The sequence below is a fragment of the Lontra canadensis genome, unplaced genomic scaffold, assembly GCF_010015895.1.
Source record: "Lontra canadensis isolate GAN:19392208 unplaced genomic scaffold, GSC_riverotter_1.0 scaffold16, whole genome shotgun sequence".
Taxonomy (NCBI): domain Eukaryota; kingdom Metazoa; phylum Chordata; class Mammalia; order Carnivora; family Mustelidae; genus Lontra; species Lontra canadensis.
In genome coordinates, this window is record NW_022631010.1 from 23,147,877 (window position 1) to 23,175,721 (window position 27,845).

Here is a 27,845-nt window from a genome sequence, read left to right on the forward strand (position 1 = left end):
GTGATACTAAAGAAATGCCCAAGAGGTCTCCTATATTCTAGGCACACTGTTTTTTACCTTCACCATGGAGTAGCAGCCCCATTTACCCTGGTAGTCATGGCCCATCACAGTAAGTCCCTTTTTTGCCTCAGTTTAAAATGACCTGGTAGCAGTCTTAACTTATGGTTCAATGGAATCATTACCGTGTATCCTGGTGGAAGCATTCCTTGCTTTGGAACTAAGACCTATAGGTCAGCAGGGTAAAAGGTCACAAAAACAACAGGCAAAACTTTTGCTAGTGGGTCACTGTGGGTAATAGTGAGATGCCACTCCTATTTCCACCCCTCCATTCCTGGACTACCAAGTCTTGGCTATGGGAGAACTAGCATTATATACTGAATGCTGTTTTAAGGCATGTACAGGCTCCTGGAGAACCTTGTCTCAGTCCTGTAAGGTACTGATTGCCACCTGATACTCTAACAGAGTTTCAAAAAGTCATTCCACTGTTCTATCAAGCCAGCTGCCTCAGGATGGTAGAGAACACAGAAAGCCCAGTGAATTTCATGAGCATAGGCCACTGCTGCACTTCATTGATATGAAGTGAGCTTGCATATGAGGCAGAACCATCTATGAACCAGGCCTTAGTTTTCTCTTCTTTTACATTACAGCGAGGCAGGTCTAGCATTTCTAACTCTCTCACAGTGGGCCATCTTTTTATCCATGTTTTAGCCAACCAACCAAACTGTCAGAGTCCTTTTTAACTCCCCGAGCTGCAACATTCAATACGGAATCCCTGCTCAGTGTGCCCATCTCACTAAATGTGGCCTGACCCAACTTTCTTCTACCTTATTTCACACAGTTAATATCCATTCCCACACATACTCTCTGGATTTCTGTCTGGATAAATTGGAAAACTCAAGCAGTTCTTCTGGAAGGTAGTGTACCTCATGAGTCACACTTTGCACCTCACTTTTAGTGGCCTGCTGGGACTTGTGTTTAATTATTGGTTGCTATAGCTAGAATGAATGCTTGTGCTCCCCACAAATTCATATGTTGAAATCCTAACCCCTAAGATGATGGCATTAGGAGATGGGGCGTTTGGGAGGTAGCTACTCATGAATGGGATTAGTGCCCTTATAAAAGAGACCTTAAGGAGATCCCTTGCCTCTTCTTCTCTAACGTGACATTACAGTGAGAAGAGGACTGTCCGTGAGGAAGCGGGCCCTCACCAGACACTTGACCTCGCTAGCTCCTTGATCTTGGACTTCCCAACTTCCAGAGCTGTGAGAAATCATTTTCTGATGTTTATAAACCACTCAGTCTATGGCATTTTGTTATGGTGGCCCAAACAGACTCAGACATTGCCTAGAAGCAAAGAGGAGTGGTGAGAGTGGGTCCTGAAGAGAATCAGTATTGTCTTTCAGGGCATCTGCCTGAGGGAAGGCCATTACAGTTTCTGCAGGTAACGCAGAGTAAATCCTCTCAGGTGGGAATAGAGAGGCTGTTTCTACAGGCAAAGACAAATCAGAGTTAATGGTCTTAAAGCTCCAAACTCCAGGACGCCTGGGTGTCTCTGTTGGTTAGGCTGCTGCTTTCAGCTCAGGTCATGATCCCAGAGTCCGGGGATCAAGTCTCACATCAGGCTCTTTCCTCACAGGGAGCCTGCTTCTCTCTCTTCCTCTGCCTGCTTGTGCGTGCTCTCTCTCTCTCTCTCTCTCTGATAAATAAAGAAAATCTTAAAAAAAAAAAAAAAAAAAAGCTCCCAACTCCGTCGGTTTTCTCACATGTCCCCATTCCACTTTCCAGAATCTCATTCTTTCCCAGTCAGTGCCTTTGCCTTAATAGGAGACACCCTGTAAGTCTGGGAATTCAATGTGTGTTATAGATCAGTCACTCCCACAATGAGGTTCTGAGTTTGGCTCTCAGCAATTTCAGCCCTGCTGTAGGTGATAAAGGTCTCTTTCAGGGCATATATAGACACTATTAGGTCATTTATGTGATGCTTGAGTTGGGAAATTGAATCCCTGAGCTCGTCATCTTTTTCTTCCCCGACTTTGTTCAGTGATGTTAGGAGAAACCAACTCAAGCACACATTTCAGAACACAGCTCATATGCTCCTCCCACCTTTCATTTTCCCTCTCCTCTATACCTTTTACCTTCATCTTTTCTGCCGCAAATTTCAATTTTTATACCTCTTTCAGGCAAAGCAAATTTAGCACCCAGTGAATTAATTGTGTACTCCTCAAATGTTGTTACTGGTTGGTTTGTATTGTTTCCTTTGCAAGGGATAGGAACTTAGTCCAAACCAGCTTAGGGCAAAAGGAGAATTTATTGGTTCATGGAATTAAGGGACAGGTTTAGCAACCAAACTGCAGGAAGGGGAATTTAGCTGTACTCAAAAACCACTGGAGCCAGGAACTAAAATCTGCTTCTCTCTTTGCAGATGGGCAACAAATCCCACTCTTATCTTTCAGCTTTCAACCATCTGGGAGGGGTGCCTTTGCTTCTTTATGGTTCAAAGCTCAAAAATGCTGGGCAAGGACTCTCACTGTTCTAAATCACCCAGCTGTCCTCCCCCCCATATGATGTGTGTGTGTTCGTATAAGAACACAGCACCTCCCAAGGAAACCAAATAGGTGAGGAGGAGGAGCTGTTTCCAGGAGAAATGAGGGATTTCACCACAAATATTAATAATTTCAGCAATCCTTAAGTAAAATATTGGATAACATTTTCGCTAATTTCTGCAACACTTTAAGCAAAACGGCATCAGATCACAGAGGAGGGGGCAATAAATATTGCATGCCAGGTAGCAAGGAGAAATACTTTCAGAGAGGCCTCTTGAGGTGAGCCTTTAGGATTGAGTGTGATTTGTCAAGCCAGGAGGGGATTCCAGGGAGAGAGAGAGTTCCCAGCTTGAACAAATGGACATAAATATCTCCTCTTCTAGAACTCTTTTTATATTCTGGAAAAATGTATTTGAAGCCACCATAAAACAAAGGACAAAAGTATCCTTTCAGCGCAAAGTTAGAGGATTAAATGATCTTTAGTTGGACTGAAACACAAGCTGTGTGAATAAACAAGTGACTAAATCCCCCTACAACTTGACTTTCTCATCTGCTGCATAAAGATGGTGATGGTACCTTAAGGCTCAAGTAAAGATTAAATTAGATAATCCCTCAGCCAATGCTTTCACACATCGTAAACGCCCAAAAAACCCGCTAGATATCAGCAGTTATACTCATAAATATAGCTGAAAAAAATGAATTAAATGCTAAATCCCAGCTATATACCATTTTTAAAGTATTCAGAGTGAACTCGTTATCCAAACCAAACATCGTGAGGTCAAAATATTTAAAATTACTCCTTTTAATAGTTCAGGTACGTACAGTGTTACAAAACCAGGAGAAACCAGGAAGCAGAGTTGACGAGTGGGTTTAGATGCTCTGATTTTGTCAACTGAGACAGGTGAGAAACAGGTGATCAAACCCAAAGAGCTCCCCGAGGACCTGCTGAGCGCCCGGATTGCGCGACCCAGGCGAAGCTGCAGCGAAGGCACAGCCCGGGGGCCCACACAACTCAGACGCGCAGAAGCGCGGAATCTCCGTCTGGCCCCAGCTACAACGAGCAACCCAGGATGGGGGTTCCCCCCAGCCCTCGCCACTCCGCCCGCAAAAGAACCCTGCCCCGCCCCCCGGCCGGTCGACGTCCCGGGCGGCGCGGTCGTGACGCCACTTCCTGTCGCCGGCGCGCACGTGGGAGGAAGTGCCGGTGCCCGCGGCCGCCGCTCCTGCTTGTCTCTCTGGTTACGTTTGTCCGCCGGCCGGGCCGCTTCCTCCAGCTGGGCAGCCGCAATGGGAGTCCCGGCTTTCTTTCGCTGGCTCAGCCGCAAGTACCCGTCCATCATTGTCAACTGCGTGGAAGAGAAGGTGAGGAGGCGCCCGACGGCCGCCAGGGGCTCAGGCGCGTTTAGGCCGCGGCCCTCGGCGCCCGCCACCTGCCCCCGAGGCACGGTGCTGGGTCCCGCGCCGCCCTGTCGGCCTCGCGGACAGGGCGGCCCGACACGCTGTTGGGCGCCGGCACCCGGAATCGGGGCCCGGGAAAGCGGGCGGGGCGGGGCAAGAGCGAAAGGGGTACGAACTCGCTTGAGGGCTGTTCCTCCCTTGCCCGCTTTTTCCGGGACCGGGAGGCCCCGCCCACGGCTTTGTTTCTTTCCGGCCCCGTGCATTTGGTTTTCCGAAGAGTCTTAGTCCATTGAGCCACTCCCGGCGGCTCCACAGAATTAGCTGGTTAGGGCTGCGCAGATGCTGATCCTGGCCTTTAACAACCTTGTAAAGTAATAACCGGCGGCGAGCTTTTTTGTTGTTTACTGTCGGTGCCTGAAAGGCTTCGTAGTGCCAGAGGCCATTTGTTGCTAGATTTGTTAGATTCCACGGCGAAAGCAGCCATCCAGGCAAGACAGGACAAGATAGAAGTCTGATAAGTGCCCCTTGTCTAGGTGCTCTACTGTCGGACAGCTTACTTGTTAAAATTTTCGGAATTCCTGGATGCACTCGAACAGTACATTTTTTGTTGTTAGTTTGTTAGTACATTGACTTTGTCCATTCTTCAGTTTTGTATTTATCGTTTCCGTGTTACCAGTCCGAGTTCGATTTTATACTCTTAATTAGAATTTTTGGGTTGGGAAGGTTCAAGGGGTCACATCATGCCTTCCACCCTTTCGTTTTTGAAGGAAGTACCCAGCTGTCACTGTGAAAACTTACTTTTGTTTCCTCCTGGCACCGTGAGATCTTAATTTTTGCTTATTAGCTATCCAAAGGGGGAATCGAAAACCTTGTTTTGATGGTATTCCCAGTATTCTTTTTTTTTTTTTCTGAAAGAGAAACTTAAACTTAATGCTTGTTTCCTTTGTTTTTTAAGACTTTTCTCAAACATAACATACATCTCATTCCATTTTTACTTTCTAGTGATAACCAGTTCTAACTCTTTTGGTTCTATTTCTGAGTATCATGCTTATACCTGATTTACTGGTTTTGGAACTAGCTGTGGAATTGTAGCTATGATAGAAGACGGTTTAGTCGCTCTTGCAATCTCCTTCCCCCCTCCAAATAATAGTACATCACTATCTTCATTTCTTCTAACGGTAAGCTTGATAATTTTACTATGCCTTTTTATTAAAAATTGTATTTCCTATATAAAGTATCCCTTGACTTTTCACTGTCAAAGCTTAGCTATTAGCTTTTCTACTCTGGCTGCCCTTACTGTTCATCTCAGCGTGTCAGTTATACTTTTCCCTTGTTGGCATCCAAAATTAAATTGTCAGGGCGTTGGTAATACTGATTTATTTCAAAAGCTAAAAAAATTAGGGGTGCCTGGGTTGTTCAGTCAGTTCGGTATCTGATTTCAACTCAGGTCATGATCTTGCCGCTCAGCCTGGAGTCTGCTTGTCCCTCTGCCCCTCCTTCTGTATCTGTCATTCATTCATTCATTCATTCATTCATAAATACATACATTCATACATACTTTGAAAAACAATGAAAGCTGAAAAAAATCAAATAGTCACTGTGCCGACTCAGGTTATGTGCTACTTTTGTCTTTTCCTTGGTGTTGCTTTTCTCTTTTCCTCTTTACATCATTCCCTATCCAATCTCCCTCTTGTCTCAGATATTCTATCAAGTCCTCTTTCTTCTTGGAGACTGCTTTTTGAGATTTTTTATTTCTATTGCTGTCACACTTGATTATTTAGGCTTTCTGGAAACCTGAACAATTCCTTTCTTCAAATTGGAGATACTGTTTTCTGATCATCTTTCTTGGCTTAAATCCTTGGTTTTTATTTTCAGTCAAATTCTTAAAGAAGTGCTATGTGAGATGTTAGTTTTCTGAGTCCGTTGTATCCTTGTACATATGGATGGCCATTAGCTAAACGTAGTTTTAGCTTGAAAATAAGTTTCCCTCAAAAGTTTGAAAATATTGTTCTTTTGACTTCTGTTATCCAGTGTTGTTGATGAGAATTGAACATTATTGTGATTTATTTAATCAACACACTTATGTAGCGTTTAACATGTATCGAGTGTTCTAGACACTTTACAGATTATTAAATCTTCATACTCATATGATTATTACTCATTATTATTACTATTACAGATGAGAAAACTAAAGGATGGAGGGGTTAAGTAATATACTTAAGGTCACTCAGTTAATGTCAGAGCCAGTGTCAACCAGGAAGACCATGCTCTTAATTTATGTGTTCTTCTGCTTTCACTCTTTTGTAATTTATTTATTTATTTTTAATTTTTTATTTTTTCAGTGTAACAGTATTCATTATTTTTGCACCACACCCAATGGTCCATGCAATCCGTGCCCTCTCCAGTACCCACCACCTGGTTCCCCCCAACCTCCCAACCCCCACCCCTTCAAAACCCTCAGATTGTTTTTCAGAGTCTGTAGTCTCTCATGGTTCACCTCCCCTTCCAGTTTCCCTCAACTCCCTTCTCTCCATCTCCCCTTGTCCTCCATGCTATTTGTTATGCCCCACAAGTAAGTGAAACCATATGATAATTGCCTCTCTCTGCTTGACTTATTTCACTCAGCATAATCTCTTCCAGTCCCATCCATGTTGCTACAAAAGTTGGGTATTCATCCTTTCTGATGGAGGCATAATACTCCATAGTGTATATGGACCACATCTTCCTTATCCATTCGTCCGTTGAAGGGCATCTTGGTTCTTTCCACAGTTTGGCGACCATGGCCATTGCTGCAATAAACATTGGGGTACAGATGGCCCTTCTTTTCACTACATCTGTATCTTTGGGGTAAATACCCAGTAGTGCAATTGCAGGGTCATAGGGAAGCTCTATTTTTAATTTCTTCAGGAATCCCCACAGTGTTCTCCAAAGTGGCTGCACCAACTTGCATTCCCACCAACAATGTAAGAGGGTTCCCCTTTCTCCACATCCCCTCCAACACATGTTGTTTCCTGTCTTGCTAATTTTGGCCATTCTAAGTGGTGTAAGGTGGTATCTCAATGTGGTTTTAATTTGAATCTCCCCGATGGCTAGTGATGATGAACATTTTTTCATGTGTCTGATAGCCATTTGTATGTCTTCATTGGAGAAGTGTCTGTTCATATCTTCTGCCCATTTTTTGATATGATTGTCTGTTTTGTGTGTGTTGAGTTTGAGGAGTTCTTTATAGATCCTGGATATCAACCTTTTGTCTGTACTGTCATTTGCAAATATCTTCTCCCATTCTGTATGTTGCCTCTTTGTTTTCTTGACTGTTTCCTTTGCTGTGCAGAAGCTTTTGATTTTGATGAAGTCCCAAAAGTTCATCTTCGCTTTTGTTTCCTTTGCCTTTGGAAACATATCTTGAAAGAAGTTGCTGTGGCTGATATCGAAGAGATTACTGCCTATGTTCTCCTCTAGGATTCTGATGGATTCCTGTCTCACGCTGAGATCTTTTATCCATTTTGGGTTTATCTTTGTGTACGGTGTAAGAGAATGGTCGAGTTATGGACCCTCAACTCTATGGTCAATTAATCTTCGACAAAACAGGAAAAATACAGTGGAAAAAAGACAGTCTCTTCAATAAATGGTGCTGGGAAAACTGGACAGCTATATGCAGAAGAATTGATTTATTTTTATATCTGAATTTTTTAAAGATCTTTGTATCCTTGGTAGTATAAGCTTTCATGATTATGTACTTAGGTATAGGGTTTTTTAAAATTTAAATTCATTTGGATCAGTACTTGGCTGACTCTCTGAGTCTGGAAACTTGTGTTCTTCAGTTCTAGAGAATATTCTTTGATTTTTTTTTTTTTCCCCTGACTTTTTTCCTCTGCCCTCTGAATTCTGGATACTGGGTCTCTGATTTCTTTTTTTTTTTTTTTAAAGATTTTATTTATTTATTTGTCAGAATGAGCACAGGCAGACAGAGTGGCAGGCAGAGGCAGATGGAGAAGCAGGCTCCTGCTGAGCAAGGAGCCCGATGTGGGACTCGATCCCAGGATGCTGGGATCATGACCTGAGCCGAAGGCAGCGGCTTAACCAACTGAGCCACCCAGGCGTCCCTCTTTTTTTTTTTTTTCTTAACCTATAATGTATTATTTGCTTCAGGGGTACAGGTCTGTGATTTATCAGTCTTATAAAATTCATAGCACTCACCATAGCACATACCCTCCCCACTGTCCATAAGCCAGGGACCCCATCCCTCATACCTCCTTCCCCTCCAGCAACCCTCAGTTTGTTTCCTGAGATAAGAGTCTCTTATGGTTTGCCTCCTTCCCTGGTCCCATCTTGTTTCATTTTTTCCCTCGCTTCCCCCCATGACCCCCTGCCTTGCCTCTCAAGTTCCTCATATCAGAGAGATCATACGATAGTTTTCTTTCTCTGGTTGACCTACTTTACTTAACATAATACCCTCTAGTTCCATCCACGTCGTTGCAAATGGCAAGATTACGTGGGGGGTTTTTGATGGTTGCATAGTATTCCACTGTGTGTGTGTGTGTGTGTGTGTGTGTGTATAGATAAAGAAGATGTGGTGTGTGTGTGTGTGTGTGTGTATATATCTATATACATCTGTTGATGCACATCTAGGTTCTTTCCATAGTTTGGCTATTGTGGACATTGCTGCTATAAACCTTGGGGTGCATGTGCTCCTTCGAATCACTACATTTGTATCTTTAGGGTAAACAACCTAGTAGTGCGATTGCTGGGTCAAAGGGTAGCTCTATTTTTGACTTTTTGAGGAACCCCCATACTGTTTTCCAGAGTGGCTGCACCAACTTGCATTCCCTCCAACAATGGAGGAGGGTTCCCCTTTCTCTTAATCCTTGCCAACACTTGTCATTTCCTAACTGGTTAATTTTTGCCATTCTGACTGATGTGAGGTATCTCACTGTGGTTTTGATTTGTATTTCCCTGATGCCGAGTGATGTGGAGCATTTTTTTCATGTGTCTGTTGGCCATCTGGATGTCTTCTCTGCAGAAATGTCTGTTCATGTTTTCTGCCCATTTCTTGATTGGATTCTTTGTTCTTTGGGTGTTGAGTTTGATAAGTTCTTTATAGATTTTGGATACTAGATACTGGACCTCTGATTGATTTATTTTTCTTTCTTTCTGTTCTCCCCTTCCCCCCTCCTCTTTTGTAGCTTTATTGAGATATAATTGACCTCCAGCAAACTGTACCTATTTCATGTGTACAATTTAATAGATATTGACATATGTGTGCATCCATGCAACCATCACCACAATCGAGATAATAAACATCACTCTAAAATATCCCATCTTCCTCTTTATTATTTCTCCTTAAAGCCCCTCCCTGTTGACCATCTTTAATCAACCACTGGTGTATTTCTGAATCTGTAGATAAGTTTTCATTTCCTACAATTGAATATAAATGAAATTATATTGTAGGCACTCTTTTTTTTTTTTGACGTGGCTCAGTTACTTTCATTCAGAATAATTATTTTGAAGTTCATTCATGTTATGTGTATCAGAAGTTCGTTTCTTTTTATTTTTGTATAGTATTCTATGTTGTGCATATATCACATTTTGTTTATTCATTCATGTGATTGAGGAGCATTTGGATTGCTTTGGGCCATCATAAAAAAAAAAACTATGAACATCTATGAACAGTGGTGTCCAAACCTTTGTGTGAATGTATACTTTCATTTCTTTAGAGAAATTACCTAGGAGTGAAATGATTAAATTGTATGGTAGATGTGTGATTATTTCAAAAGGAAAAATTGCCAGACTGTTTTCCCAAGTGATTGTACAGTTTTGTATAGCCACTAGTAGTTTATGAGAGTTCTAGTTGTTCTGTTTCTTCGCCAACACCTAGTATGGTTAGTCTGTTCAGTTTTAGTCCTTTTTTTTTTTTTGTCTTAGTCCTTCTTATGTAGTTTTATCTCTTGGTTTTAATTTACATTTCCCTAATGACAAATGATGTGGAGCATCTTTTTGGGTGCTTATTTGCCTTCCATATATCTTCTTGAGTGAGATGTCTATTCAGATCTTTTGTTCCTCCCCCCTTTTTTAAGAGAGGGAGAAAGGGGGGCAGGGGCAGAAGGAGAGGGAGAGAAAGAATCCTAAGCAGGGGGGCGCCTGGGTGGCTCAGTGGGTTAAGCCTCTGTCTTCAGCTTGTGTCATGATCTCGGGGTCCTGGGATCGAGTCCCGCATCGGGCTCTCTGCTCAGCAGGGAGCCGCCCCCCCACCCCTTTCCTCTCTGCCTACTTGTGATCTCTCTCTGTCAAGTGGATGAATAAAATATTTAAAAAAAAAAAAAGAATCCTAAGCAGGCTTCAGGCCCAATGCAGCTCGATCTCACAACCCTGAGATACGAAACATGAACCAAAATCAAGAGTCAGCTGCTTAACTGATTGAGCCACTCAGGTGCCCCACGTTGATTTTTTTTTAATTGTCAAACCCATTTTGCATTCCTTGGATAAATCCCACTTGATCATGGTGTATTATTTTTATGTATCGTTAGATTCAATTTACCAAAGTTTTCTTGAGAATTTTTACTTTATGTTCAAAAAGAATATCTGTGTTCTGGTATTCTTAGGTTTTTGTCCATTTTTATTATCAGAGTAATCTTGATGTCAGATTGAGTTGCAATGCATGCTCTCTTCAGTTTTCTGAGAAAAGTTTTTGCAGAGTTGGTATTATTTCTTCCTTAAGTATTTGGTAGAATTCACCAGTGAAGCCATCTAAACCTGAAGTTTTTTGGGAAGGATTCTTTTAGCTACAAATACAGTTTCTTTAAGTGAACATAAAACTGTTCAGATTATCTTTTTTTTTTTTAATGAGTTTGTATGTTTCATCAATTCTGTCCATTTCATCTAGGTAGTCAAATTTGTTGACATAAAGTTGTTCATAGGATTCCTTATTATCCTTTTGCTCTCAGTGGAAAATGTAGTGATGTTATCTTTCTCATTCCTGATACTCATTTTTTTTTTGTTTCATTATCAGTATTGCTAGTGTGATCTCAAAGAACTAGCTTTTGATTTCATTCATCTTTTTTCCCTGTTGTTTCTTCTGCTTTTTATTGAGTTTTATCCTTATTTTCATTATTTATTTCTTATGCTCACTTTGGGTTTAACTGCTTTTTTTGTCCTCATTTCTAAAGGTGGCAGCTGAGGTCATTGCTTTGATACATTGTTTCTTCTCAAAGGTTTGGAGTGCCTGCTACTACTGTGTTAGTTACATCCCACAAATATTGACATGTTGTGTTTTCATTTTTATTCAGTAACAAATACTTTCTAATAGACTTTTTTACTTCTTTGGCCCATTGTTTATTTACAGCTGTTACTTAATTTTCAAATATTGGTGATTTTAGGCATTTTTTGGTTTTTGATTTCTAGTTTTGTTCACTGTCATTGAACATACTTTGCATTATTTGAATCTTTTTAAAGTTTACCTGATTTGTTTTATGGCCTAGAATATGGTGTTGGTAAATGCCATTTTGCCTTAAAAGAGATACAAGTTCTGCTGTTGGGTGGAGTGTTTTATAAATGTTATCATGCTGGTTTATAGGATATGGAAGACTTGAACAATACTTAGTGATTTTGTTTCTTCTATCAATTACTGATAGGGGTGTGGAAATCTCTTACATATAATTATTTGGATACATCTGTTTCTTGTGCATAAATGCGTAGGATTATTATGTCTTCTTGAAAAGTATGCTCCTTAATTGTTACAAAATTAACTTTTTTGGCTCTCCTGGGTGACTCCGCATGGAGTCCGCTTGCTATTCCCTGCCTCTCCTTTTGCCCCTCCCCCACTCATGGTTTCTCTCAAATAAATAAAATCTTTGAAAAAATTATCTTTTTTATCCCTGGCATCCCTGCCCCTTTGGTCTGAAATTTGTTTTGCTCAGTTTTGAGATAGCCAGGTCTGATAGGTCTATTTCTTTTTGTGTCTTTATATTTAAAGTGTTTGTTTTTATAGGCAACATACAGTTGGTTTTTTTCTTTTTTTTTCAGAGATTTTATTTATTTGACAGAGATCACAAGTAGGCAGAGAGGCAGGCAGAGAGAGAGGAAGGGAAGCAGGCTCCCTGCTGAGCAGAGAGCCCCAACTGGGGGCTCAATCCCAGGACCCTGGGATCATGACCTGAGCCAAAGGCAGAGGCTTTAACCCACTGAGCCACCCAGGTGTCCCTGGGTTTGTTTTTTATGCTGTTTGATGATTTCTTCCCTTTTTTATTGTGGCAAATACACATAACAAAAATTTGCAATTTTTTAACCTTTTTTAAGTGTAGAATGCAGTGGCATTAAGTACATCCACAATATTGTGAAACCATTACCATTATTTATTTCATCATCATCCCAAACGAACTCTACCCATTAAACAATAATTCTCTGTGCTTCCTCAGCCCCTACTTTCTGCCTTGTGAATTTGTCTGTTTTAGGTACCTAATGAAAGTAGGATCATATTATATTTGTCATTTTGGGTCTGGATTATCACTTAGCATAATGTTTTCAAGACTTACTCATGCTTGAATGTACCAGAATTTCATTCCTTTTTAAGGCTAATAATATCCCATTATATGTATAGATCACATTTTGTTTGGACATTGGGTTATTTTTACCTTTTGACTACTGTGAATAATGGTGCTGTCAACATTGGTGTATAATTATCTGTATTCATGTCAATGCTTAGGGTATATAACTATGAGTGGAATTGCTGGATCTTGTGGTAATTCTGTTTACCTTTCTGAGGAACGGCCAAACTGTTTTCTTAGTCTCTGCATTGTAAGCAGGGTATTAAGGATTTTTACATTTCATGTGAGTATTGGTATGGTTAGATTTAAATTTGTCAGCTGTTTTCTGTCATATCTGTTTTTTGTTTCCATTTTCCAGTTCTTTTGGATTGAGTATATTTTTTCATTTCATTTTATCTCTTCCTTTGGTTTAACTATTTATTCATTCAACCATCAGATTTTCACTTTGTGTCCTTGGCTTATATAGGGCTCCATTAGCTTTACATTCTTAAGAAAAGTGCCTTTGGGCACCTGGGTGGTTCAGTCAGTTAAGCATCTTTCTGCCTTTGACTCAGGTCATGATCCCAGGGTCCTGGGATTGAGCCCCATGTCTGGTTCTCTGTTCAGTGGGGAGCCTGCTTCTCCCTTTCCTTCTGCCTGCCGCTCTGCCTGCTTGTCCTCTCTGTCCCCCCCACCCCGGGTCAATAAGTAAATAAAAATCTTTTTTAAAAAAAAGAAAGAAAAATGCCTTAAACTCTCCTAAACTCTAAAGAACTAGTGATTCTGCATTATACTCCTCTGCTCCCTCCGGTCTCTATTCTCTGGTTATTTCTGTGTGAGAGCTGAAACAAGGCAGTGTTGCCTTGTTTGACTTCAGCTGGAAGTGTGCATGTTGGTGAACTCAAATTTTTCACTGCTCTGCTCATGTTTATGAATGACTGAGAGTGCTGCAAATACTGATTTAGGGGTTACCAAAAGATTTTTAGTAAGTAGGTGAATTAGCAAATATGGAATTCATGAATAATGAAGATCAGTGGTATATATGCCACACAGGGTAGTTGTGTGAATTAAATCAATTAATACAAGTTAAGTTGTTTCAAACATTGCTTTGTACAGACACTTGGTATTTCAGAATCTTACTGCTGAATTAAGTTTCAGGAGTTCGTATGTCCAAGTAAAATTGGGGATATATTTGTGTCTAACTTTTGGTAATATTGTGTAGTGTAAGATAGTACTCTATCCTCCTTTTTTTTTTTCTCCCTTCCATTTGATTAAGTACTTTTTTATGACTGGCACTAATTTAAGGGCAGGAGGGACAGTAATGAACAGGGTAGCTGTTGATCCCTGATTCTGCATTCAGTTTTGGTCAGTATAATACTTTTGGGGGAGATGGCTACTACATTTTTAGGTAGCTTAATTCACCCACTTGAAGTTTACAATTAAAGGGTTTCTTGTATGTTCATGGATGTGGGTAACCATCGCCAGAGTCAGTTTCGGAACATTTTCATCACCTCAGAAAAAAACCTATACCCTGTGGCTATCAAACCACTATCCCCTGCCCCTGCTACTCCTATCCATAGGCAACCACTTGTTTACTTTCTGTCTCTCTGTAGAGACTTCCATGTAAATGGAAGAGACTTCCATGTAAATGGAATCATGTAGTCTATGTTTTTTTCCTGGCTGGCTCCCTTCACTTAACATTATGTTTTTAAAGTACATCCATGTTATAGCATGTATCAGTACTTCATTCTTTTTTATGGCTAAATAATGCTTCATTGTGTGGTGTGGATATACCATATTTTGTTTTTCTATTTGTGTATTAATGGACTTTTGGGTTGTTTCCACCTTCTGACTGGTATGAGTAATGGTATTACATTCACGTACGGGTTTCTGCGTGGACATGTTTTCATTTACTGGGTATATACCTAGACGTGGAAACTCTGATATAGGGTAACTCTGTGTTTGATTATTTGAAGAACTGCCAGACTGTTTTCCAAAACGGCTGCAACATTTTAATTCCCACCAGCAGTGTTTCAGGGTTTTAATTTTTCCACATTTCACTAATACTTGTTATCTGATTTTATTTTTGCCATCCTAATGGGTATGAATTTGATATCTCACTGTTGTTTTAATTTATATTTCCCTTAAAACTAAATTATACTGAGCATCTTTTTTCATGTGCTTATTGGCCCTTTGTGGATCTTTCTTGGAGAAATGTCTATTCATATTTTTTTGCCTGTTTTTCAAATTGTATTGTCCTTTGATTGAATTGGAAGAGTTTTTAAAATGTACATATTCTGAATACAAGCCCCTTAAAAGATATATGACTTGCAAATTTTTTTTTTCCTGTTTTGTGTTGTCTTTCCATTTTCTTGACAGTGTCCTTTGAAGCATGAAGTTCATACTTTTGATGATGAAATCTAACTTACTTTTTGTTTAGTTGCTTGGACTTTTGGTGTCATGTCAAAGAATCCATTGCCAAATCCAAAGTCATGAAGATTTATGCCTGTATTTTCCCCTGAGAGCTTTATACTTCCAACTCTTAAATGTGCATGTATGATCCATTATGAGTAAACTTTTGCATATGGTATGAGGTTAACGTCCAACTTCATTCTTTGGTGTGTGGCTATCCAGTTGTTACAACACCATTTGTTGAAAAGTGTTCTTTGCTAATTGAATGGTCTTGACACCTTGTTAAAAATCAGTTGACTTTAGAGGTATGAGTTTATTTCTTGTGTTTCATTTCTGTTCTTTTGATTTATATGTTTATCCTTGTACCAGTACCATAGTGTCTTGATTACCATTGCTTTGTAGTGAATTTTGAAATCTGGAAGTATAAGTCCTTTAGTTTATTCTTTTTTGATGATTATTTTGTATATTCGGCTTCCTTGCAATTGCATATGAATTTTATAATCCACTTCATAGTATAGATTTTACATTTCTTTGATTAACTTTAGTTTTAGGATACTACTGTGACTGGAATTGTTTTATTTTTCAACTGTTCATGGCAAATGTGTAGAAATTAAATTTTTTTTCTATTGATCTTGTATCCTGCAATCTTGCTGAGCTCATATATTTTAATAGTTTTTTAGTAGTTAATTTAGGATTTTCATATACAGGATCACATCATGCAAAGTTCTACTTCCTCCTTTACAATATAGATGCTTTTTATTTCTTTTTCTTACTTAATTGCCCTGGGTAGAACCTCCATGACAATTCTAACCTTAAAGGGAAACCATCTACTTCATCACCATTGAGTATGATGTTAACTATTTTTTTTGTAGATGCCCTTTATGTAAGGAACTTATTTTCCATTCCTAATTTATTGAGTGGTTGTTTGGTTTTTGTTTTTACCATGAAAGGGTGTTGGATATCCTCAGATGCTTTTTCTATATCTATTGAGATGGTCATGTAATTCTTGTCTTTCATTCTATTCATGTGATATATTTTATTAATTGATATTTTGATGTTAAGCAAGCTTTGCATTGCTAGGATAAATCCTACTTGGTAATCCTATATAATTCTTTTCATGTATTGTCAGATTCAGTTTGCTAGTATTTTGTTGAGGACTTTTATATCCCTGTTCACTAGAGAGTCTGTAGTTTTGTGTTCCTGTGACATCTTTGTGTAGTTTTGGTTATCAGGATAATACTGGCCTTGTAAAATGTGTTGGAAAATGTTTCTTCCTTTTCTTGTTTTTGGGAGAATTTGTGAAGAATTGGTATTCTTCTTCTTTTTTTTTTTTTAAGATTTTATTTATTTATTTGAGAGAGAGAGAACATGAGTGGAGAAAGGTCAGCAGGAGAAGCAGACTCCCTGTCGAGAGCCCGGAGCCGGATGTGAGACTCAATCCAGGGACTCCAGGATCGCGACTGAGCTGAAGGCAGTCGCTTAACCAGCTGAGCCATCCAGGAGCCCAAGAATTGTTATTCTTCTTTGAGTGTTTGGTGGAATTGAGTGGAGAAACTGTTTAGGCTCAGGCTTTACTTTTTTTTTTTTAAGATTTTATTTGTCAGAGTGAGCGAGTGGGTACACAAAAGCAAGGGGAGTGGCAGGCAGAAGCAGCAGCAGACTCCCTGTTGAACAGGGAGCCCAATGAAGGACTTGATCCCAGGACCCTGGGATCATGACCTGAGCTGAAGGTAGATGCTTAACTGACTGAATCACCCAGGCCTCCCTAAGCTTGGGCTTTTCTTTGTGGGTAGTTTTGTTTTCTGATTTTTTTTTTAACTGGTTTTGCCTCATATAGGTTTATTCAGATTATTTCTTTTGTCATTTTTATAGTTTGTCTTTTTATTAATTGTATGCTTCATCTAAGTTATCTAATTTTTTGGTGTACTATTCATGACCTTTTTTGTTTGTTTGTTTCTATAAAGGTGGCAGTAACATCCTGTCTTCTCTTTTGTTACTGATTCTAATAATTTGAATCTTCTCTTTTTCTAGGTCAGACTGACTAAATGTTTGTTGATCTTTTGAAAGAACAACTTATGGTCTCAAAGGTTTTTTTTCTTTTAATCTTTTCATTTTCAGTTTTGTTACTTTTTCCTCTAATATCATTTCCTTTGCTGGCTTGGGTTTAATTTGCTATCATTTTTCTAGTGTCTTAAGGTACATATATTTTCTAGTATTTTTTTTTGAAGATTTTATTTATTTATTTTATAGAGACAGAGAGGGAACACAAGCAGGGGGAGTGGGAGAGGGAGAGCAGACTTCCTGCTGAGAAGAGCCTGATGAGGGGCTCAATCCCAGAACCCTGGGATCATGACCTGAGCCAAAGGCAGATGCTTAATGACTAAGCCACCCAGGTACCCCTATTTTGTAGTGTCTTAAGGTGCATAACCTATAAGGTTAGGTTGTGGATTTGAAGTCTTTCTTAATATAGACATTTACAGTTGTAGATTTTCCTCTGAACACTGCTTCGACTCTATACCATAAGTTTTAGTATGCTTTATCTTCATTTTCATCAATCTCAAAGTATTTTCTGATTTCTCTCTTGATTTTTTCATTTCATTGGTTATTTATTCATGAGTGTGTTGTTTAATTTCCACATATTTATGAATTTCCCAGATTTCCTCCTGTTATTTCTAATTTCATTTCATTGTGGCTGGAGAACATATTTTAAATTATTTTTATGCTTCTAAATTTTTTGAGATTTGTTTTATGGCCCAGTGTTTGGTCCACTGGAAAATGTTCCATATGCAGTTGAGAATGTATGTTCTCTTGTTGGATGGAGTATTCTATAGAAGTCTGTCGGATCTGGTTTGTTAATAGTGTTGTTCATGAGAGGAGGAGTAAGATGGCAGAGGAATAGACCTAAATATCATCGGGTCCCAGGACTTCAGCTAGATAGTTATGAAACCATTTTGAACACCTACAAACTCAACAGAAGATTGAAGAGGAGAAGAGCAGCAATTCTAGGAACAGAAAAGCGACAACTTTCTGGAAGGTAGGACATGCGGAGAAGTGAATCCCAGGCAGTATATGGGAAGACACATTGCGGGGGGCGGGGGGGGGGGTGGCTTCCAGCAAGCGGTAGAGCAGCGGAGCACAAAATTGGAACTTTTAAAGAAGTCTGCTCCACTGAGAGACGTCACTCTAGAGGTAAGTGGGGGATGGAGCCCTTGCTGAGACAGTGTGGTCTCAGAACCTGTGGGGTCACAAAAAGACCGGGGTGCCCGAGTGTGGTAGAGCTCCCAGGTATAGGAGCGGGGAAGCTGGCTGCAGAGACAGAGCCAAGGAGTGGGCTCTTAGCTCAGGATTACCTTAAATCATGACCCAAGGCACAGTCTGGCGATTGCTCTTCAAGCAAGGACCACACGTGTGGTAGATTGGGGGAGACCTCCTTCTTCCTTCTCCGGGAGAAGTGGCACAGGAGTGCGCTGCAGGAATCTGCTGGGTTTGGAGACTCTAAACAGGGCCATGTGCCAGAGATAAAAACAATAGGTCACAGGCTAGGTGAGCATGGAGTGTGGCTGGAGACTGGGGACTTGGGAGTGATTGACTGCTTTTCTCTGAGGATGCACTGAGGAGTGAGGCCCCGAGCTCTCAGCTCCCACAGGGCTGGAGATTGGGAGGCTGCCATCTTCATTCCCTTCCTCCAAAGCTGTACAGAAAGCATTCAGGGAATAAAAGCCACAGAGAACAAAACCGAGCAGATTACTTAGCCTGGCCCTTAATATGGGTGGTGCAGTTCCTCCTCTGGCAAAGACATTTGAGAATCAATGCAGCAGGCCCTTCCACCAGAATGTCAACAAGAACATCCAGTCAAGACCAAGTTCACCGATCAATGAGAACTGCAAAACTTCAGAGCTACAGGAATACAGCACATAGAATTCATGGCTTTTTCCCCATGATTCTTTAGTCTTTCAAAGTTAAATTTTTTTAATTTTATTTTTTTCTTACTCTATTTTTTAAAATTTTACCTCTTTCCTGTTTTAACATTTTTTGACTATTCTATATTATCAATACCTTTTTAAAAATCTTTTTAAATGTTCATTGTTATAGTTCTATTCTATCCCTTCATTGTATTTAGCCTTATTTTTTGTATACATAGAGGTTTTTCTTTCTTTAAAATTTTGGAATACAAAAAATAAATAAATAAAATTTTGGAATACAGTTTGTTCTAACAGATCAAAATATACCCTAAATCTAGCATGTGGCTTTGTTCTAGACTCCAGCCTGATCACATTCTTTCCTCTCTTTTTCTTCTTTTTAAACTTTTTTTCTTCTTAGTATTTTCTTGTTTAGAATCTTTTTAAGTTTTCATCTTTACAATCATATTCCATCCCTTAATTGTACTTACTCTTATTTTTGTGTATATGTAAGTTTTTCTCTCTTTAAAATTTTGGGAGCAGTTTCTTCTAACAGACGAAAACACACCCAAAAATTCTTCCCCCACTCCCTGGTTTCGGGTCTCTTCCAATTTGGTTAGTGTATATTTTTCTGGTGTCATTGCTACCCTTTTAGTATTTTGTTCTCTCAGCCATCTGTTCTTACCTGGATAAAATGACAAAGCAGAAAAATTCACCTCAAAAAAAAAAAAAAAAAAAGAACAAGAGGCATTACCGACAGCTGGGAACCTAATCAATACAGACATTAGTAAGATGTCAGATCTAGAGTTCAGAATGATGATTATCAAGGTGCTAGTTGGGCTCAAAAAAAGTATAGAAGAGAATCCCTTTCTGGAGAAATAAAAGAACTAAAATCTAATCAAGATGGAATTTAAAAAGCTATTTATGAGGTGCAATCAAAATGGAGGCTTTTATTGCTAGGATAAATGTGGCAGAAGAGAGAATTAGTGATATAGAAGACCAAGTAATGGAGAATACAGAAGCTGAGAAAGATAAAGTACTGGACCATGAGGGGAGAATTTGAGAGATAAGTGATACCATAAGACAAACAATATTAGAATAATTGGGATCCCAGAAGAAGAAGAAAGAGAGGGGGCAGAAGGTATATTGGAGCAAATTATAGCAGAGAATTTCCCTAGTTTGGCGAAGAGAGCGAGTATCAAAATCCAGGTGGCACAGAGAACCACCCCCTCAAAATCAATAAAAATAGGTCCACACCCCATCATCTGATAGTAAAACTTACAAGTCTCAGCGATAAAGAGAAAATCCTGAAAGCAGCTTGGGATAAGAAATTTGTAACATGCAATGGTAGAAATATTAGATTAGCAGCAGACCTGTCCAGAGAGACCTGGCAGGCTGGAAAGGACTAATGTGATATATTTAGAGCACTAAACAAGAAAAATATGTAGCCAAAAATACTATATCCAGCTAGGCTGTCATTGAAAATAGAAGGAGTGGGGCGCCTGGGTGGTTCAGTGGGTTAAAGCCTCTGCCTTCGGCTCAGGTCATGATCTCAGGGTCCTGGGATTGAGCCCCGCGTCCGGCTCTCTGCTCAGCGGGGAGCCTGCTTCCTCCTCTCTCTCTCTGCCTGCCTCTCTGCCTACTTGTGATCTCTCTCTCTGTCAAATAAATAAAATCTTTAAAAAAAAAAAAAAAGAAAATAGAAGGAGAGATAAAAAAAACTTCCAGGACAAAGAAAAATTAAAAGAATTTGCAAACACTGGACCAGCCCTACAGGAGATATTGAAAGGGGTCCTCTAAGCAAAGAAAGAGCCTAAAAGTAATAGACCAGAAAGGAACAGAGACAGTATACAGTAACAGTCACCTTACAGGCAATACAGTGGCACTAAATTCATATCTTTCAGTAGTTACCCTGAATGTAAATGGGCTAAATGCCCCAATCAAAAGACACAGGGTGTCAGAATGGATAAAAAAAAAAAAACAAGACCCATTGATATGCTGTCTACAAGAAACTCATTTTAGACCCAAGACACCTCCAGATTTAAGGCAAAGGGGTGGAAAACAATTTACCATGCTAATGGACATCAAAAGAAAGCTGGGGTGGCAATCCTTATATCAGATAAATTATACTTTAAGCCAAAGACTATAATAAGAGATGAGGAAGGACACTATAGCATACTTAAAGGGTCTGTCCAACAAGAAGAACAAATAATTCTAAATATCTATGCCCCTAGCATGGGATCACCCAGTTATATAAACCAATGAATAACAAACTCAAAGAAACACATTGACAGTAATACAATAATAGTAGGGGACCTTAACAACCTCCTAACTGAAATGGACAGATCATCCAAGCAAAACATCAACAAGGAAATAAAGGCCGTAAATGACACACTGGACCAGATGGACATCAAGGATGTATTCAGAACATTCCATCCCAAAGCAAAAGAATACACATTCTTCTCTAGTGCACATGGAACATTCTCCAGAATAGATCACATCCTGGGTCACAAATCAGGTCTCAGCTGGTACCAAAAGATTGGGATCATTCCCTGCATATTTTTGGACCAAAGTGCTTTCAAACTAGAACTCAATCACAAGAGGAAAATTGGAAAGAACTCAAATACATGGAGGCTAAGGAGCATCCTACTAAAGAATGAATGGTTCAACCAGGAAATTAAAGAAGATTTTAAAAAATTCATGGAAACAAATGAAAATGAAAACACAGCTGTTCAAAATCTTTAGGACACCGCAAAGGCAGTCCTGAGAGGAAAGTATATAGCGATACAACCCTTTCTCAAGAAACAAGTAAATTCTCAAGTACATAACCTAACTGTATGCCTGAAGGAGCTGGAGAAAGAACAGCAAAGAAAGCCTGACCTCAGCTGGAGAAGAGAAATAATGAAGATCAGAGCAGAAATCAATGAAATAGAAACCAACCAACCAAACAAACAGTAGAACAAATTAATGAAACTAGGAGCTAGTTCTTTGAAAGAATTAGTAAGATTGATAAAGCCCTGGCCAGACTTATCAAAAGGAAAAGAGAAAGGACCCAAGTGAATAAAATCATGAAAGAGGAGAGATCACCAAAGGAATACAAACAATGATAAGAACATATTATGTGCAACTATACACCAGCAGATTTGACAATCTGGAAGAAATAGATGCATTCCTAGAGACATATAAACTACCAAAACTGAACCAGGAAGAAATAGAAAACCTGAACAGACCCATAACCAGTAAGGAGACTGAAGCAGTCATCAGACATCTCCCAACAAACAAGAGCCCAGGACCAGACCTCTTCCCAAGGGAATTCTACCGTACAGTTAAAGAAGAATTAATACCTATTCTGAAACTGTTCCAAAAAATAGAAATGAAAGGAAAACTTCCAAATTCATTTTATGAGGCCAGCATTACCTTGATCCCCAAACCAGACAAAGACCCCCCAAAAAGGAGAATTACAGACCAATAGCCTTGATGAACACAGTTTTTAAAATTCTCACCAAAATACTAGCCAGTATGGTCCAACAATACATTAAAAGGATGATTCACCATGACCAAGTGGGATTTGTTCTGGGCTGCAAGGTTGGTTCAACATCTGCAGATTAATCAGTGTGATACAATATATTAATAAAAGAAAGAACAAGAACCATATGATACTCTAAAAAATGCTGAAATAGCACTTGACAAGGTACAGCACCCTTTCTTGATCAAAACTCTTCACAGTGTTGGGAGCGGGGGGGTGGGGTTATGGACATTGGGGAGGGTATGTGCTATGGTGAGTGCTGTGAAGTGTGTAAACCTGGCGATTCACAGACCTGTACCCCTGGGGATAAAAATATATGTTTATAAAAAATATAAAAAAAAACCTCTTCACAGTGTAGGGTTAGAGGGTGCATACCTCAGTATCTTAGGAGCCATCTGTGAAAACCCACAGCAAATATCATTCTCAATGGGGAAAAACTGAGAGCTTTTCCCCTAAGGTCAGGAACATGGCAGGGATGTCCACTGTCACCACTGCTATTCAACATAGTACTAGGAGTCCTAGTCTCAGCAGTCAGATAACAAAAAGAAATAAAAGGCATCTGAATCGGCAAAGAAGAAGTCAAACGCTCACTCTTTGAAGATGATATGATACTTTATGTGGAAAACCCAAAAGACTCCACTCCAAAACTGCTGGATCTCATACAGGAATTCAGTGAAGTGTCAGGATATAAAAACCAATGCACAGAAATCAGTTGCATTTCTATACACCAACAGCAAGACAGAAGAAAGAGAAATTAAAGAGTTGATCCCATTTATAATTGTACTCAAAACCATAAGATACCTAGGAATAAACCTACCTAACCAAAGAGGCAAAGAATCTGTACTCAGAAAACTATGAAGTACTCATGAAAGAAATTGAGGAAGACACAAAAAAATGGAGAAACGTTCCGTGCTCATGGATTGGAAGAACAAATATTGTGAAATATTTGCAAAAATGTCTATGTTATCTAGAGCAATCTACACATTTAACGGAATCCCTATCAAAATACCATCAGTGTTTTCAGAGAAATGGAACAAATAATCCTAAAATTTATATGGAATCAGAAAAGACCCCGAATAGTCAGAGGAATGTTGGAAAAGAAAACCAAAGTTGGCAGCATCACAATTCCAGACTTCAAGCTCTGTTACAAAGCTGCCATCATCAAGACAGTATGGTACTAGCACAAAAACAGACACATAGATCAATGGACAGAATAGAGAGCCCAGAAATGGACCCTCAACTCTGTGGTCAACTAATTTTCAACAAAGCAGGAAAGAATGTCCAATGGAAAAAAAGACAAGTCTCTTCAACAAATGGTGTTGGGAAAATTGGACAGCCAAGTGCAGAAGAATGAAATTGGACCATTTCCTTAGACCACACACAAAAATAGACTCAAAATGGATGAAGAACCTCAATGTGAGACAGGAATCCATCAAAATCCTTGAGGAGAACACAGGCAGCAACCTCTTTGACAGCCAGAGCAACTTCTTCCTAGAAACATCACCAAAGGCAATGGAAGCAAGGGCAAAAATGACCTGTTGGGACTTCATCAAGATAAAAAGCTTTTGCAAATTAAAGGAAACAGTCAACAAAACCAAAGGACAATGGAGAGAATGGGAGAAGATATTTACAAATGACATATCAGATAAAGGGCTAGTATCCAAAATCTGTAAAGAATTTACCAAGCTCAACACCCAAAGAACAAAGAATCTAATTAAGAAATGGGCAGAAGATATGAACAGACATTTCTGCAGAGAAGACATCCAGATGGCCAACAGACACATGAAAAAGTGCTCCACATCACTTGGCATCAGGGAAATACAAATCAAAATAACAGTGAGATACAACCTCACGTCACTTGGAATGGCAAAAATTAACCAGTCAGCAAATGATAGGTGTTGGCGAGGATTCAGAAAAAGGGGAACCCTCCTCCGCTGTTGGTGGGAATGCAAGCTGGTGCAGCCACTCTGGAAAACAGTATGGGGGTTCCTCAAAAAGTCAAAGATAGAGCTACCCTATGACCCAGCAATCACACTACTAGGTATTTACCGTAAAGATACAAATGTAGTGATTTGAAGGGGCATGTGCACCCCAATGTTTACAGGAGCAATGTCCACAATAGCCAAACTATGGAAAGAACCTAGATGTCCATCAACAGATGAATAGATAAAGAAGATGTGGGGTGTATGTATGTATGTATGTGTGTGTACACACACACACACACACACACACACACACACACAGGAATACTATGCAGCCATCAAAAAAACGTAATCTTGCCATTTGTAACAACGTGGTTGGAACTAGAGGGTATTATGCTAAGCGAAATAAGTGAGTCAAAGACAATTATTATATGATCTCTCTGATATGAAGAATTTGAGAGGCAGGGCTGGGGGTCGTGGGTGGAAGGGAGGGAAAAAATGAAAGAAGATGGGACCAGGGAGAGAGACAAACTGTAAGAGACTCTTAATCTCAGGAAACAAACTGGGGGTTGCTGGGGGGTGGGGAGGGAGGGATATGGTGATTGGATTATAGACACTGGGGAGAGTACTTATGTAAGTAGAGTTGTGTAAGAATGATGACTTACAGACCTGTACCCTTGAAGCAAATAAAACGTTACATGTTAGTTAAAGAAATGAAAAGGAATAGTGTTGTTCACGTCATCTGTTTCCTTATTTTTTTTTTAAGTTTTAATTATTTATTTGACAGATCACAAGTAGGCAGAGGCAGGAGGGGCAAGGGAAGCAGGCTATTACTGTTGAATTGTCTATTTTTTCACTTTTGTCATTTATTAAAAGATTTGTGTTTTAAAAAGTTTTTTATAATAGCTCTTGTTTAATTCAAGTGTAATTAGCACACAGTGGTATTTAGATGTACGCATTGTTAGTTTTGCATGTACAGTATGATTCAAGAATTCTGTACATTACTCAATGCTCATCAGGAAAAATGCATTATAAATCCCATTTATGTTTTACCCATCCCCTCACCCATCTCCCCTCTGGCCACCATGAGTTTTGTTTTCTTATATGAGTCTGTTTTTTGATGGTCTTTTTGTCTTTGTTTTTTGTTTTGTCTCTAGTACTTCACGTACAAGTGAAATATGGTACTTGTCTTTCACTGTTTAACTCATTTCACTTTGCATTATATCCTGCATGTCTATCATGTTGCAAATGGCAAGATCTCATTTTTAATGGCTGAGTGATATCCCATTTTGTGTGTGTGTGTGTGTGTGTGTGTATCACAATTTCTTTATCCATTCATTTGTGGATGGACACTTGGGTCATTTCCATGTGTTAGCTGTGGTAAATAATGCAGTAAACATAGGGGTGCATGTGTCTTTTAAAATTAGCATTTCTGTTTTCTTCTGGTAAATACCCAGTAGTGGAATTAACTGGATTATATGGTAATTCTGTTTTTAATTTTTCGAAGAACTTCCAGCTTGCTTTCCACAGTGGCTGCACCAATTTGCATTCTTACCAGCAGTACAGAAGAGTTTCTTTTATTCCACATCCTCGCCAGCACTTGTTATTTCTTGTGTTGATTTTAGCCATTCTGACAGATATGGAATATCTCGTTGTGGTTTGGATTTGCATTTTTCTGATAATTAGTGGTGTTGACCATCTTTTCCTGTGTTGGCCATTTGTATGTCTTCTTTGGAAAAATGTCTTTGCAGGGCCTTTGCCTATTTTTTTTTTTTTAAGACTTTATGCATTTGACAGACATCACAAGTAGGCAGAGAGGCAGGGGGAGAAAGAGGGGGAAGCAGACCCCCTGCTGAGCAGAGAGCCTGATGCAGGGCTTGATCCCAGGACCCCGAGACCACGACCCGAGCCGAAGGCAGAGGCTCAACCCTACTGAGCCACCCAGGCGCCCCTGGCCTTTGCCTATTTTTAAATTGGATTATTTTGGGGGGGGGCATTGGTGGTGGTGTATAAGTTCTTTATATGTTTTGGATAATAACCCCTTATAGGACATCTCATTTGCAGATGTCTTCTGTTTTGCTAGGTTGTCTTTTTGTTTTGTTGATGGTTTCCTTCACTATGCATTCATTTTTGTATAGTCCCAGCAATTTAATTTTGTTTTTGTTTTCCTGGCCTGAGGGGACATATCTAGAAAACTATTTCTATGGCCAGTGTCAGAGAATTATTGGAAGTGTTTTCTCCTAGGAGTTTCATGGTTTCAGATATCACATTTAGGTCCTTTGTTAATCCATTTTGAGTTTATTTTTGTGCGTGGTGTAAGAAAGTGGTCCAGTTGCATTTTTTGCATGCAGGTGTCCAGTTTTCCCAACACCATTTGTTGAAGAGACTGTCTTTTCCCCATTGTATATTCTTGCCTTCTTTGTCATAGATAATTGACCATCTATGCATTGGTTTATTTCAGGGCTCTCTATTCTGTTCCACTGATCTGTGCCTCTTTTTCTTTGTGCTAGTACCATACTGTTTTGATTACTACAGCTTGGTGTAGTACATTTTGTAATCTGGGATCATGATACCTGAAGTTTTGTACCTTTATTTCAAAATTGCTTTGACTATTTGGGGTCTTTTGTGATCCCTTACATACTTTAGTATTATTTGTTCTAGTTCTGTGACCAGTGTTATTGGTATTTGGATAGGGATTGCATTAAATCTGTAGATTGCTTTGGATAGTGTGGACATTTTAAAAGTATTGGTTTTCTCAGTCCCTAAGTATGGAATATCTGTGTCATTTTCAGTTTCTTTCATCAGTACTTTATAGTTTTTAGAGCACAGGCCTTAAACCTTCTTGGTTATGTTTATTCTTAGGGATTTTATTATTTTGGGTGCAACTATAAATGAGTTTTTAAATTTCTCTTTCTGCTACTTCATTATTCGTGCATAAAATACAGTGGATTTTTGTATATTAATTTTGTGTCCCGTGACTTTACTGAATTTATTTATCAGTTCTAGCAGTTTTTTGGTGGAGACATTAGGGTTTTCTGTGTATAATGTATAATCTGCAAACAGTAATAGATTTACTTCTTCTTTACCAGTGTGGGTGCCTTTCATTTCTTTTCTTGTGTGATTGTTGTGGCTAGGACTTCCAGTATCATGTTGAATAAAAGTGGTGAGAGTAGATATCCTTCTCTTTCCTGATCTTAGAAGAAAAGCTTTCAGGTTTTCATCAATGAGTATGGTGTTGCTGTGGGTTTTTCATATATGGTCTTTATTTTTTATTTTTTTTAAATTTATTTATTTGAGCAGGGGAGGGCCAGTGGGGGGAGAGAGAGAATCCCAAGCAGGCTCCATAGTGAGCATGGAGCCCAGTGCAAGACTTGATCTCAAGACCCTGAGATGACCTGAACTGAAATGAAGAGTCAGATGCTCAACCCACTGAGTGACCCAGGCACCCCCATATGGTCTTTATTACGTGGAGGTGTGCTCTAAATCTGCTTTATTGAGTGGTTTTGTTTTTTGTTTTTTGTTTTTTTTTAAGTCACCAGTAGATGTTATACTTTATCAAGTGCTTTTTCTGCATCTATTGAAATGATTGTATGGTTTATATCTTCTTTTTTCTTGTTAATGTGATG

The 27,845-nt window shown here is 39.4% G+C and overlaps 1 protein-coding gene across 1 annotated transcript in view; it reads left to right on the forward strand.

Moving 5' to 3' along the window:
- Positions 1-3,717: 3,717 nt before the first annotated feature.
- XRN2 (5'-3' exoribonuclease 2) overlaps positions 3,718-27,845 on the forward strand; it is a 91,402-nt gene continuing 67,274 nt past the window's right edge. Inside the window, exon 1 of the mRNA XM_032859311.1 lies at positions 3,718-3,905. Coding sequence (XP_032715202.1) covers positions 3,831-3,905 — 75 coding nt within the window. The 5' untranslated portion in view covers positions 3,718-3,830. The remainder of the gene's footprint in view (positions 3,906-27,845) is intronic.